At 52.0% G+C, this 14483-nt stretch overlaps 1 protein-coding gene across 1 annotated transcript in view; it reads left to right on the top strand.

Annotated features, from left to right (window-relative positions):
• The window catches only part of KCNK12 (potassium two pore domain channel subfamily K member 12), a 48147-nt gene extending 36007 nt beyond the window's left edge, over positions 1-12140 (top strand). Inside the window, exon 2 of the mRNA XM_046660454.1 lies at positions 11239-12140. Within this exon, the coding sequence (XP_046516410.1) occupies positions 11239-12140 (902 nt within the window). The remainder of the gene's footprint in view (positions 1-11238) is intronic.
• Positions 12141-14483: the final 2343 nt, after the last annotated feature.

Here is a 14483-nt window from a genome sequence, read left to right on the forward strand (position 1 = left end):
TAGGCACTCATCAGGCCAACTTAGAGGGAGAAGTAACCGGTCTGCGTTGCCCAGTTGCCTGTTAGCAAGTGGAGGCCCCAGAGCCTGACGCTACAGCCCCTGCTCCCAGCCTCTGCTCTCTCCTTGGAGAGGAAAGTGATGTTGGCCCTTCCCAGGCCTGCAGGAATGGAGACTCACTGAGTCTATCTGCTGCAGCTTGAGGTTTCCAGAGTGTGTAAGTTTCTACAAGGCAGGGCATGCAGCCGGCTGCTGCAGAAGCTTCTAGAGGTGCCAGTGATACTCTCCCTCTCACAAAGCTCCTGTAAGTTCAGCCCAAGTACAAGGTGGATGGGAAATTCTCCCAGCCTTGTCCTTTCCTTCTTCCACAGGTTCACCCCCTCCATAGGCAAGAGTTACTGAACACTGTGTCTTGGCCCAGGCACGGAGCTGCGTGTGGGACCCAGCCAGACTGAGCCCTCACACACGCGGCCCTGTGCACAGCACTCTCCCAGTGGGGCAGGCCTTTCTCAAACCCAGGCCTCTACTGCCTCCCTCTCGAAATCCCACCCACCCACCCTTCAAGACTGAACACAAACACCTCTTCCTTCATAAGTCTTCCCCAGTCACTCCACCGGGAGGACCTCGGTCCTGATTCTGCCCTAAGCTGGTCTGGGTGTGCCTGGGCCTGGGGGATGGTTTTAAGTTTCCCAGGTGATTCTGTTGCGCAGCCAGAGTGAAGAACTGCTGCTCCAGCTGAAAGCAACCAACCTCCCCTTCTTCTGAACCCGTGTGCAAATGATTGTCTCCTTTATTACGTTGCAAGCAGCTTCCTCTGTCTTCACATCTGAGCTCTGCCCCTTGCTTGTCTGTGATCTGGGCAAGTTATTTAACCTCAGTGTCTTTATCTATTAAATGTGACTACCTTTATTAATCTCACAAATGAGGATGATCATTCCCACTGTAATTCATCAAATCCAAGACACCATCAATTATAAATGCACCACTATTGTATACCATTAAGAATTTTAAATGCTGCCAAATAAATTATGTCAGGCCATTGATTGTAAGATGCATCCTGATTTCAGGGATGTTAAAATTCAATGAAAGAAGCTGTGACTTAGAATGAATGAGACCCAGTGCCTCATAGAGTTGTCGTGAGGCTGAAATGCATCGATGCACATGGAGCCTTGGTGCAGAGCCTGGAGCAGTGAGGGCTCAGTCCATGTCAGCTATTATTATCCCCCTCCACGTTTTCACTTGTCACCGAATGCTTTAATGACTTTTCCCAGCCATCCTTTCAGCCCGAGCTCTCCCAAAAGGTTTGGGGTTTATCCAGGCTGGTTGGATGTTCTCCCCAGGGGAGTGATTTGGAGAAGGATGACATGGTGAGGTTTCAGGGTTAGGCTCACGTCCCAGGGAAGTCTCTCTGGCCAGATGCTCTCTCACGTGGCCAGCCCTCCTTCATAGAGTGTGGTCAGGAGCCTCCGTCCTTCTCCCCAAGAGTCAGTGTCTCAGCTCCAGCCACACAGCAGCCTCATGGCAGCCCCACCCTCCACTCCGCAGCACACTCCACATCTCCCACTGTTCCCTGTTTGGAGATGGAGGGGCACTGGAAGGCCTTGCTGGCCTGGCCTTGGGCAAGGCCCAGCCTCGTGTGAGCTTCAAGCTCCTTGATTATTAAAGCAAGGCTGTCATTCCCTCCTCCCGCCAGTCAGGAAGGATCAGATGAGATGGGGACGTTGGGAAAGGCTTCCCAGAGGAGCATGCCGAGCAGACAGGTGAGGCCCAGGGCAGGGTGGCCAGATGTAGCAAATAAAAATACAGGCCGCCCAGTTAAATTTGGAAGTCAGATAAATGAGGCATCATTTTTTAGTGTAGGGATGTTCCGTGCAATGTTTGGGATGTACTCATACTGAAAAATGACTTGTGTTTTATCTGAAATTCATGTTTACTGGGCATCCTGTATTTCCCTGAGGAGTCCTGACTCCTTTCCCAGTCCCTGCCTGCTGGCCCCGCACCGCAGTGCTCCCACTCTCTCTGATATTTAACTCTCGCCCTTGAGAAGTTCTTGACATTTTTACTTTCAGTCATTCAGTCAACAAATAACGATTAGTGCCTACTTTATACAAGATTTCCTTGTTACCTGTAGAGAATAGAAAGATTAATAATAATAAACCTTTATTAAGGGCTTATTAATGTGCTAAGTACTGTTCTAAGTATTTTGCATATATTAACTCAATTTAGTACAAAAAATTATTGAGGTGGAAAATATTTCCATTTTACAGATGAGGAAATTGAGGCACAGAGAGGTTAAAACATTTGCTCAAAGACACACAGCTAGTGAGTGGTAGACCTAAGATTCAAACCTGAGCAGCCTAGTTCCAAATAGCCAATATGATGTGGTTTCTACTTGCAAGGGATTCCTGATCTCATTGTAGAGACCAGCCCTGAAAGGTAATTCATACTGGAAGTCATCTGTGCTTGCTATTCAAATTAAGGTTCACTGACCAGCTGCAGTGGCATCACCTGGGAGCAGGTTAGATATGTAGAATTGGAAGGCCCACCCCAGAATCTAACAAGATCCCCAGGGGGGTCCTAGGCAATCTCATTTGAGAATCTCCTCTCCAAACAAGTAGAGTGAGAGTCTCCTCATTCACTCAGCAAGCTTGCCCAAGCACGTTCTTCACAGCAGGCAGTGTTCTAGGCATTGCGGCATCAGGGTGCCGACTGAAAGATGTGGGACATCCTCAAGCATTTCTCGAAGTGTCTCATCCTGGGCCGGCCCCGTGGTCGAGTGGTTAAGTTCGTGCACTCTGCTTCGGCGGCCCAGGGTTTCCCCGGTTCAGATCCTGGGTGCAGACATGGCACCACTCATCAGGCCATGCTGAGGCAGTGTCCCACATGTCACAACCAGAAGGACCCACAACTAAAATATGCAACTATGTACTGGGGGGATTTGGGAAGAAAAAGCAAAAAAACAAAAAAAAAGATCAGCAACAGATGTTAGCTCAGGTGCCAATCTTTTAAAGTGTCTCATCCGTAATTCTTCATGAGGGTAGAGTGCAGCGTTTCCCAAAGATGATTATTTGAAACACTCAAGTCACCCGAGGTCATTAAATACAGTCTGTGGTCAAGTTAGTTTGGGGAACACTGGACAGTGTTGACATTGCCCCCTTGGATTCATAAATCACATTAACACAGTAAGCGCTCTCAAAAGTCTCACAGTAAATCAACTTGGTTCACTTTAATCCATCTTTTTTTTTTTTAATCTTGGAAATTCTCTCCCCCTCACCCCCCACTGAGTCTATTTTCTCATCTTGAGGAGCACATTCTAGCACGGGGGTTAGAGTTTACAAAGAGCGCTCACATGGGGAGGTTTACAGTTTACAGATGAAGAAACCAAGGCTCAGAGAAGTTCGTGACTTGCTCCACTCCCTTGGCTGATGGAGGCCACAGCAGAAGTCAAACCTTTGAGTTCAAGTCTGGTACAGTTTCCTGGACACTGGGGTGCTTAACCAGGCCCTTCACCCTCGGCACTGGCTGGAGTGTGTTCGGTTGCATGTCGCTCAAGGCATAGCAGGGAAAGGGATTTATGGGCTTACGCGCCTGGAAGTCCAGCAGTAGGTCGGGTAGCAGCGCCAGTCCGATGTGACAGCTCATTAGGGCCATCACCGCCTCATTGCTTTCAGGCCACCTCCACTCAGCCTTCTGTAGTGTCAGCTTCCTCACAGCCGCAGAAGGCTGCCAGCCACCTGTGACACCACCTCCTGCTCCCTCCACATCCAGGGCAGCTCTCTTAAAAGAGTGAGAACCGTTTAACCCAAAAACTATGCCAGAAACTCTTCTCTCTTCTGATTGGCCTGAATGGCGTCACATGCCCATCCCTGAGCCAATCTCTGTAGCCATGGAAATGTCTTGCACTGATTGGTTTAGGCTTACCCATCCTTGAGCCAATCATGGTAAGGGACTGGATTATCCTGACTGGCCTGGACTAATGGACCCCACCCCTGGAGTTGGGTCAGCTCTTCAAGTGGCCTGGCTGCTACACTTAGAGGGTGGCAGGGGTGGTTAAGGAGACAGGGGACAGGTACAAAGTCTACCACCAGGGTTTTAGGTTTCTTGATACTTAAGTCAAAATATTTGAAACTGGGCAGATTCCAACCAGTAGAGTCATCAGGGATACCTTATAACATTGTTTCTTTTTTTTTTTTTTAAATATTGGCACTTGAGCTATCATCTGTTGCCAGTCTTGTTTTCTTTTTCTTCTTCTTCTTCTTCTCCCCAAAATCCCCAGTACATAGCTGTATATTCTAGTTGTGGGTCCTTCTGGTTGTGCCATGTGGGACACCACCTCAGCATGGCCTGATGAGTGGTGTCATGTCCGTGCCCAGGATCCGAACCAGTGAAACCCTGGGCCGCCAAAGCAGAGCGCGCGAACTTAACCACTCAGCCACGGGGTCAGCCCCATAACATTGTCTCTTAAAGGAAGGGTTTTAGCCTATTTGTGTCAGAATCATCAGGGACATTAGTTAAAACGCAGACTCCTGGACCCCTCTCCTGACCCACTAAATAAACTCTGGAGCGGCACCTGTCTTAGAATCTGCATTTTAATCATACATCCCAGTGGCTTGGTTCAACCCTGGTTTATACATGCTGTCCTGGGGTGATTATTAGACTTGCCCCTTTTACTCTCAAAAGTATCCCTGATATACTGATAAATATATCCTGATATATGTACTATAAATTATATTCCCCTCCTCCAAGTTGACACTGCAGAGCCGGCAGGAAAAGCTCCCAGAGGTGATGAGCCAAGACTTTCCAACTGTCTGGCACAGTAGAAAGGGCTTCAGGGTCAGCTCGGCCACTTACAAACTGTCACTCAGCCCGGTACCTTCCTCTCCCTTGCCCGTGCCCTTGCCTGCATTGTTGGGGTTGATGTGCCTCTGTCCCAGGGTGGTGGGGGATTGGACGAGTCCAGTGTCTGGCACAGAGGCTGCACCCAGAGGTACCTGATACAGATCAGTGCTGGCTGCCCCATCTCACTTCCAGGCTCTTTGAGCTGAACTCCAGAGGGCCTGTCACCAGAGCCCCGATTGCGAAGGCGGCACCAGACAGGCTGTGGGAACAAGCTTCACAGCTTTTGTCAGAGAAGCACAATAAAGCCCCAGTGTCTGCTCTTTGCAAACTGGGATGGCAGATCAATTGTGGCATAAACAAAATAACAGGCTGGGTGCGAACCCGAGGACAGATTACGCCTCTGCAGGGTGCAACTGGGGGAGGAGAGGGTTCTCAGGGTGGCTGGGTTTGCCTTTTCTCTGGCTGAAGCTTCAAGGCCCCTCTCCAGAGCCAGCCTGGCTCCCCACAGATTGCCGGAGCTTGGGGGACTGCTCCTCCACTCTGGGAAGCATCTGGCTAGGCAGCGGCACCAGGCTCGGCCCCCACTGCCCTCAGCAAGAAGCCTGAGCCTAGGGCCTCGCAACCCCCAGAGCCCTGAGCCTGTTGGTGTTGGTGGAGAAGGAGGGTAGACCGTGTCGCCTCCCGAGCTGAGCTGACAGTGCGATCCTAGGAAAGCACAGGGACGTGAAGCAGGCACAGGAGCCAGACCTCAGGCACTGGGGCAGTGAGAGGGACCCTTGCATTGAGTGCCCACTGTGCTGTCAGAGAACCTGCTGATCTGCCTGTCCCCTTTGTTCTGCACAGATAGTGCCACAGCCAGTCAAGCATTCGGTGTCATTTGGGGCCTGCAGTCACAGCCATTAAGAGGCCCCAGGACAAGTTCTGGCCCAGCCTCCATGTGGGGGCAGCAGGGAAAAGCTGTGCCCTGGCCTGTGGGCGGCAGAGAGGTGGGGTCCATACAAAACCTCTAAGAAGGCAGCCCCGATACTCTCTGAGGACAGGGACTGTGACTGTCTGGTTTCCCACCGTATCCCTGAGCCTAGCACGAGGCATGCCAAATGAGGTCCTCGGTGAATGTTTGCTGAGGGAATGAATGGGTGGACGTTGGGTTTCTGGCTGCAGACCTGGTGGTGCTGCCTTATAGAGGCCGTGGGATGAGGCCGTGCCCCTGTGGGGAAGGAGAACGGTGGGTGGGACACAGGTCTCATTCTGGGTTCCATCAGCAAGGGAAGAGGCAGATCCTCAACAAGAAACCCAGACTCCAAAGGGGAGCCTCGGGCAGAAGCCAGGAGTTCGGACAGAGGAGTTTGGAGGAATCGGAGGATGCTCTCAGAGAGTGGAAGACGTGGCCATTGCCTCAGGGGGGTAGGCCAGGCAGGGGCAGTTCTGTGGGGACCCCAAGGGGCAAATGAGTACCCTGCCTGTGGGCAGCCAGCCAGACTGTTAGCCAGAAGCAGTGGTTCCCCCTGTGTCTCATTCCTCCTGCTGTCCCCAAGCTCTGGCTCAAGTCTGGTTTAATAGCCCTGCTTGTCTTAGCTGTGCTGTGGGAGGGGCATGAGTCCACCTTGGTGAGAACATTCAGGGAGGAGCGGTGGCCCCTCTCCCAGCAATGGTCAGCGGAAAGAGAGCCGCAAGTGGGCAGAGGACTCTCGGGGACAGGGGTGGTGACTAAGGGTCAGCCACCCTCCCCACATGTACGTGCTCTCCTGCCTGCCCACCCTGGAGGACTGCAATTTGGTTTTCTAAGAGCAATGGAGGCCCTGTGATGCTTTCAGAAGACAGTCTGGGGTGGTGGACAGAACATGGATGTTAGACACTAGCAGACCTGGGTTTCAGCCTCAGCTCCACCATTTCTAGGCTGGTGGGGCCTTGACAACTACTTAACCCCTTGGCCCGGAGTTTCCTCATCTGCTGAATGGGGGTGTGCCTCCCCTCTCAGGTTGCTGTGGAGATGAAGTGAGATGGCACATGGGGGCTGGCACGCTCAGGTGTGGGCCTTCGCCACTGTGGAGAGTAAATCCAGGTGCAACCAGTTTATTAAATGCACCAACACAGGAAATAGTCTTGTCTTCTATTTTCTTAAAGAACTCCCCTTTGGATCCCTTAACGACATCTTTTGTAGTTTTCCAAATAGGTTTTTTTTTTCTAACAAAAAGAAAGTACCAGCAGTTTTAAACTTGAGACTCATTCTCAAATGTCCAATCCAATCTAAATCAAAATCTAATCAAATTCACTTCTAATCAAAGCTCAGCCTCTCCCTCCAGCTGGAGCCTGGCCCACAGCTCGGGGACCTGCGGTGCCGGAGGGGGAGTCTGTTTGTTCGCTCTTGGTCTTACATCACTGGCCCCACTATAATCTTTTCTTAGGTTTTGCTGGTGGGGCTGCAATGCCCACTGTTAGGACAGACATGCCTTTTTGTGGGGCCCATTTATGGGTCTTTGGAGACCCCTCCTCAGGGACCACTGTCCTGCACCATTCCCTGAGTGGGTGGTGTCCTCTCCACGGTACCCCCTGTGACCACCTCGCATTCTGTCCCCAGCCATCTGCTCCTCAGCCTCTTATTGTGAGGGCACCCTTGATCCAGCAGGCAGCCCTCTTGGGCAGAGTCCCTTCAGATCTGGCTGCCTTCTGCAGTGTCCACTTGACCCATGTCACTTTCACACACCCTTGACACAGCAAGCCCTGGAAGTACAGGCTGCTCCCATTGCTGTCCTCTTCCCTATCCTGCCTGTGTGGGCTGCCCCAGTCGGCCTCCCACTCAGACAACTCTCCCACTCAGCTTCAGACTCCAGGAGACACCGCTGGCTCTCCGGGAACTCGCAACATATTCTACGCCAGTGGCCCTGGCTGGGCCTGCCAGTGTCTGCAGCTCAGCCAGCATCCAGCCGAGAAGTGAGCCGCCACCTCTCCTCTTGCTGCAGCCCGAGGTTCTCTTGACCGCCTCCCCCACCACGTGGCCTGGGGGCGGGTGGAGGATGCACAGCGCCCTCTACTACAACAGCTCTCCGACTTCAGGACCATCCTCCGTTATCCCTGGACAATTTCTAGCCTTTCAGAACCCCCTGGAAGTGGATAGTGGGGATTGCTAGGTGCCAGACCTGTTTTGCTGTTTTGGTAATCCAGCATAGATGTATCTAGAACTTCTCTCTAGAATGGGGGCTAACGTACCACATGTCACTCTTAGTTTTGACACTTTAGCTGAGAATCCTAAAGAATAGGGAAATCCCATTCAATACTGTCTTAGGCGAAGTATTAATTTTCCAGGCTCAGGATTTTCCATTTCTTCAGGAATTTAGCAAAATGATCCCCCTACTAGCAGTTTTGTTTCCCTATGTGAGGAGAAGCAGTGTTGTGTATAACGGTCTAAGCACCGGCTAGAAGCCAGGACACATGTATTGTGTCTGTCCCCAACAAGCTGGAGGTCATGCCCCTGCTCCCTCACCTTCACAGTGAGGGGTCGGTCAGAATTAAAGTCCTTACAGTCCTAACAGTGTAGGAATTATCTAAAATTTGCCTTATCGTGAGAGTACAAAGAAAACCTCATAAAACACAGTTTGACAAATTATTATACAACTAACACCCATGAAACCACCACCCAGGTCAACAGAACATTTCCAGCACCCCAGTGTCCCTTCCCAGTCACTACCTCCTGCCACTCCCCGAGGAGATCCCAACTGACTTTTATTGAAATCGCTTCCTCGCTTTTCCTTATAATTTTACCAAGTATGCATCCCTAAAAAAATTACCATAGTTTGGTTTTACCTGGTTTTGAGTTTTATATAAATGCAATCGTACAGAGTATATTCTATTTTTTTTATAATTCTAATATCAACTTCTCTTTCTTTTTAAGATTTTATTTTTTATTTTTATTTTTTCCCTTTTTCTCCCCAGAGCCACCTGGTACATAGTTGTATATTCTTAGTTGTGGGTCCTTCTAGTTGTGGCATGTGGGATGCCGCCTCAGCATGGCCTGATGAGTGGTGCCATGTCCACACCCAGGATTCGAACCAGTGAAACCCTGGGCTGCCGCAGCAGAGCACTCGAACTTAACCACTCAGCCACGGGGCTGGCCCCCAGAGTATATTCTTTTGTGTCCAGCTTCCTTTGTTTAACATTCTTTTTGTGAGCTTCATCCCTGTTGTTGCAAGTGGCAGTGGTTCGTGCTTTCCTTGTTGTATAGTATTTTTTGTATGAAAAGACCATGACTTAAGTTGCTGGACACTTGGGTTATCAGTCCAGGACTTTCTATAAATACACACACACACACTCCACAGGTAGCCACGTAGATTCAGAGCTGATTTCTTTATGAATTCAAGAACTTGAGTTTGGCTTTAAAGTATAGCAAAATCCCTTTATTCCATTCCTGGTTACACTGTTTGGTTTTTTCACACTTTTGTGGCCAAATTCTGAATCTAGGGGCATAATCCATCTTCCTCAACATCATTGATGAGGATTTTAGGCTGGTTACTTTTAAAACTGCAGATGAGCAGCAGGCTCCGAGGACTGGAATTTGCTTGCTCTTCGAGAGATATTTGCACTTGTGAAGGAAGGGGGGATGACCTTGTAGGGACCTGAAATTGGCCACCCCAGGATATGCCTCTTTGGCATTGCGATTGTTTGGGGCTGATTGCTTTTGATAAACTGGGACAGGGAGGGAGGCTCTGGGGAATGGAACTTGCCTCTGTTGGGACACATTTACATTTGTAAGGTAAATCTCTATCTGTAAAAGGTGCCTCCCTCTCTGTACCAGGAAGAAGAGAGATGACCTTGTCCCTAGAAACTCTTAATGGGGAAGGCAAGAACTTAAGTTGGTTGCTGTCTGGCAATCTTATGTAACTGATTTAGGGTGGTGGCATCTGACCTTTACTTAATCCGATTTGATTCTTGTCTAAAAGTCATGGGATCACCCAATGACCAGACCCCACCTGGACTGATACCATTTTAACTTTTTTTCCATGTTCTTTCCTTTGTCTTGTAAAGAGATGACTCACATACCCATGCCTTATAAAATTAGCCCTAACCCTCAACTCGGGGCAGCAGCAGCAGCTCTGCCTGCCCATGGGTCCTGTCCCCATGCTATTCCACACTATTCTCTAAATAAAAGAGCACTACTGCCAGATCTTGAGAGTCCAAGAAATCTTTCTTTTGACTCCTGGGCTCAGTGACCCCGCATCATCATCATAAGATTTTCTCCTAACTTGAGTCATTAAGCATAAGATGAAGACCATGTCAGGCAATTGGGCATTCCCTCCAGGGGATCCAGAAAATGATTCGCATGCAAATTTAAGGAATTACTCTGAAAGAGTATTTCCTCTGGAGTTTTTAGGGAAATAGCCACTCCTTTCCCAGGGCTGGACCCACCCCGCTGGCAGCACACAGGTGACCCTCCTGATACTGGGCATGAATTAAACAGAGATGCCCTGAACTTTTGCTGCAGACGGGTTGAAAGGTGCCGTGGTGCTGCTCAGACACGTGACCCATTTTCAGCTCAGACTCCAAGCGGCAGAGAATCTTTCTCCAAGATGTGAAATCCCCTCCCATAACCAGAGTCAGGCAACCGTGGTCCCACAAAGACACCACAGCCAGCAACAGGCTGAGAGCTCAGGTTGGAGGGCCGGAGCTGCGCTGCCCTGGATGGCATGGGTCGAGCATGCTGGCAGGAAGCCAAGCCTTCTGCAGAAATCAGTTGATAAAGAATCTCCCTTAAAGACTGTGCTTTGAGGGGCTGGCCCCGTGGTCGAGTGGTTAAGTTCGCGCGCTCCGCTGCAAGTGGCCCAGTGTTTCCTTGGTTCGAATCCTGGGCGCGGACATGGCACTGCTCATCAAACCACGCTGAGGCAGCGTCCCACATGCCACAACTAGAAGGACCCACAACGAAGAATATACAACTATGTACTGGGGGGCTTTGGGGAGAAAAAGGAAAAAATAAAATCTTTAAAAAAAAAAAAAAGACTGTGCTTTGAGCAAGTGGTAAGTTAAGACTTAATTATGAGTTCAAAGCAATAATCTGCTGCCCAGGCACAGAGCAGACCTCCCAGGATAAAAGCAACCCAGACACACGGCAGCACAGGACCCAGGTGGGCCCAAACCTTTCCCTAGGCCACTGTCTGAGCAAGGGTGATTTCTAGATCCCCAAGACAGGGACCTGTCCCCAACTCCTAAACTCTGTCAGTTAGGAGTTGCCAAGATCAGGAACTGTGTCTAGTACACCAAGGGAGAGACATGTCTACCATTTCACTGAGTGATGCCGCTCGGGATATGAGCCATGTCAGCATTGGCATTCGCCTGCCCTCCCCACCCCCGGGCCCGGCAGGGACCACCTGCCCTGCCAGGACCTCGCTGACCCTTGCCCTGTCTCCGCAGGTTTTGGCATGACCACCCCCGCGACGGTGGGCGGGAAGGCCTTCCTCATCGCCTATGGGCTGTTCGGCTGTGCCGGGACCATCCTGTTCTTCAACCTCTTCCTGGAGCGCATCATCTCGCTACTGGCCTTCGTCATGCGCGCCTGCCGGGAGCGCCAGCTGCGCCGCAGCGGCCTGCTGCCCGCCACTTTCCGCCGCGGCTCGGCGCTCTCGGAGGCCGACTGCCTGGCGGGCTGGAAGCCCTCGGTGTACCACGTGCTGCTGATTCTGGGCCTGTTCGCCGTGCTGCTGTCGTGCTGCGCCTCGGCCATGTACACCAGCGTGGAGGGCTGGGACTACATGGACTCGCTCTACTTCTGCTTCGTCACCTTCAGCACTATCGGCTTCGGGGACCTGGTGAGCAGCCAGCACGCCGCCTACCGGAACCAGGGGCTCTACCGCCTGGGCAACTTCCTCTTCATCCTGCTCGGCGTGTGCTGCATCTACTCGCTCTTCAACGTCATCTCCATCCTCATCAAGCAGGTGCTCAACTGGATGCTGCGCAAGCTGAGCTGCCGCTGCTGCGCGCGCTGCTGCCCGGCGCCCGGCGCGCCCCTGGCCCGGCGCAACGCCATCACCCCGGGCTCCCGGCTGCGCCGCCGCCTGGCCGCGCTCGGCGCCGAACCCGGGGCCCGCGACAGCGACGCCGAGGGCCGCCGCCTGTCGGGCGAGCTTATCTCCATGCGCGACCTCACGGCCTCCAACAAGGTGTCGCTGGCGCTGCTGCAGAAGCAGCTGTCGGAGACGGCCAACGGCTACCCGCGCAGCGTGTGCGTCAACACGCGCCAGAACGGCTTCTCCGGCGGCGTGGGCGCGCTGGGCATCATGAACAACCGTCTGGCCGAGACCAGCGCCTCCAGGTAGACCGCGCGCCCACCCGCCCGGCAGCGCCAAGGACCCTCACCAGGCTGGCGTGCCGCTGGGCGTGGTTTGCTTTCCATCTCTCAGACCCTGGCGCTTTCTTAATCTCTATCCAATAAAATGAAACCAAAAAAAAATTTTTTTAAAGAAACACTATTTGGCCAGGCCTGATGTTATCAAGGGCAGGTTTTGGGGGAGCCTGTTTTCCTTGTGGGTCCCCTCTAGGAGAACCGTGGCCCCAGCAGATTCTCCTCCAGGGAGAGAAAAAGTGGCACCCCAGACCCTCACCCGGTGCATACCGCAGCGAGGAGAGTGCCACCCCTGGGTTTTGCAGACTGGCACTAAACCCTGTCTCCATGCACATAAGCAGCCGGCGACCCCAAAGCATATGGTGCAACTTTTCATGGCTCTGAATTACCTCCGCAGCATTTAGAATCCTGGCCCAGCCTAGCAGCTTCCTTCTGGTCGTCAGAAGTGATATAGTCACAGTTTTGACAGGTGGGGGTGGGGAGAGCCATATGTTGCCTCCCGATGCGTATATATAGAACAGCCGCTACACACTGAGAATGGTGTAGTATTATGCAATGAGATGAAACAGCACCAACTTGCGCACTGTGGCATTTCCCCGAGACTTGGAAATTGCAATGGTAAGGGGCTTAGCTGGCCGTTCTCAGCCTGGAGTCAGTCCACTGAGCACAGCACACAGGGCAGCTACTTTTAATGAGGGAAAGCCCAGGGTGACCTGCAGGCCGGGGAGCGCTCGGCTCCGGAGCCCTGCGCTGCTTCAGCCGGCTGATCTCTGAGGCTGGGGCACATCTCTGAGTCCCCCAAACCTCCTTTCTTTCACCAGCGTCATCCACGGGAAGGCTTTTCATTATTAGGAACGTCCGAATCTTCTCAGACAAGAGTTTTTGCTTGTGGTGGTGAGGACTTTTTTTCTTAACTTCCTTTGATCAGTTCAACTTTTTCCCGGTTTAGAGCACCTGAGCGCAGAGCCCCCTCCCCCACTGCCGCTCCGCCTCCTCCTCCTCCTCCTCTGTGTCAGCGCCCTGGGTCGATAGGAACCCAAAGCAACCTTCCTGCAAATGTCAGAGAATTTGGCTGCAGGGCCCGTGATGTGTTTGGGACACATCCCATTCTAAACCCAGTTTGGCCCCCGCTGAGGGTCTAGTGAATTTGTTTCTGCTACTCGCAGTCTGTATTGCAGGTGGAGGAAGGCCGGAGGGAGGGAGCTGGGGGAAGCGGTGGATGGAAGCAATTTTAGGATTAAAGCTTTGCTCTGGATGGTCCTCAGGCTGAGGGGACAGGTTATCCCAGAGTCGCCCTCTGAGGGCGTAGGGGTCACTGACCTGGAGGAAGGCCAGATGCCGCCTTTATTCAAAGGATGTGGCTCTCGGACTGTAAAGGAACACCCTTTGGGCCCCTTTTTCTCTTCTGAAAAGATGACAATCCCAAGGACAAATGCCAGAGTCTAGTCATACACTATGTGACCCACCGATATATACAGCCTCTGACAGGAAGTCTAGAAAAGCACCAGACACCTCACACCGTCTGCCCCAGACGCATAGAGAGCCATGAAATTCCCCTCCCTTGCAGGGAAGGACACTGTGCCTGGAATGAACAGACACACACACACAGAGCATTAAGAGTCTGGCTTGAATGTCAGCCTCCTCTTTCCCCTTCCAGTTCATGGCAGGAAGGAAAAACTAAGTTGGGATCGGGGTGACTCTCCAGCTAATTTGGATCATTTCTTTTTTGGCCGGTGGGGGGTAATTTCTAATTTGGGTTGGGATTGGATTTTAAAAACAGGCCCTAATCTGGGGGTAAAGCCAGTGAGGCAGAACTGGCCAGGAGAGAGGTCAGTCTTGCTGGATCCTGAAGGGCAGACTTCCAGAGAGCCACACTTCCAGGATCCACTGGGACTCAGTGAGGCCAGCTCCGGGATCACCTGGGCTCCCGTCTGGGCGATGGCTGCAGTCACGGAGGGAGTCACATGGAAGGGACCGCACACTTTGAGAGGCACATGTTCCCTGGGGCAGGGTCCTCTCACAGGATCTAGAGAAAAAGTGTCAGTTTTCTCCCTTTAAAAGAAGGAAAGATTAAAAGGCATCCAATTAGAGGTGTCACCTAGGCAACGGGAAATAACTTAGGGATCTGAGCCATACAGAGGGGGAAGTAGAGATCCCCATGATAGAGGCATCTGGACTGTGAGGACTCAACAGCAGGCAAACGAGCAGCCAGCCCAGAGGAAGCGAGCCCCAGGAACAGCACGGGAGGCTTAAGGCCCAGCCATGGAGGCTCCCTGAGCTAGACAGGCCAAAGAGGTGTCCAGGCGATCCCACTGAC

This window comes from Equus quagga, chromosome 5 (assembly GCF_021613505.1).
Source record: "Equus quagga isolate Etosha38 chromosome 5, UCLA_HA_Equagga_1.0, whole genome shotgun sequence".
NCBI lineage: Eukaryota > Metazoa > Chordata > Mammalia > Perissodactyla > Equidae > Equus > Equus quagga.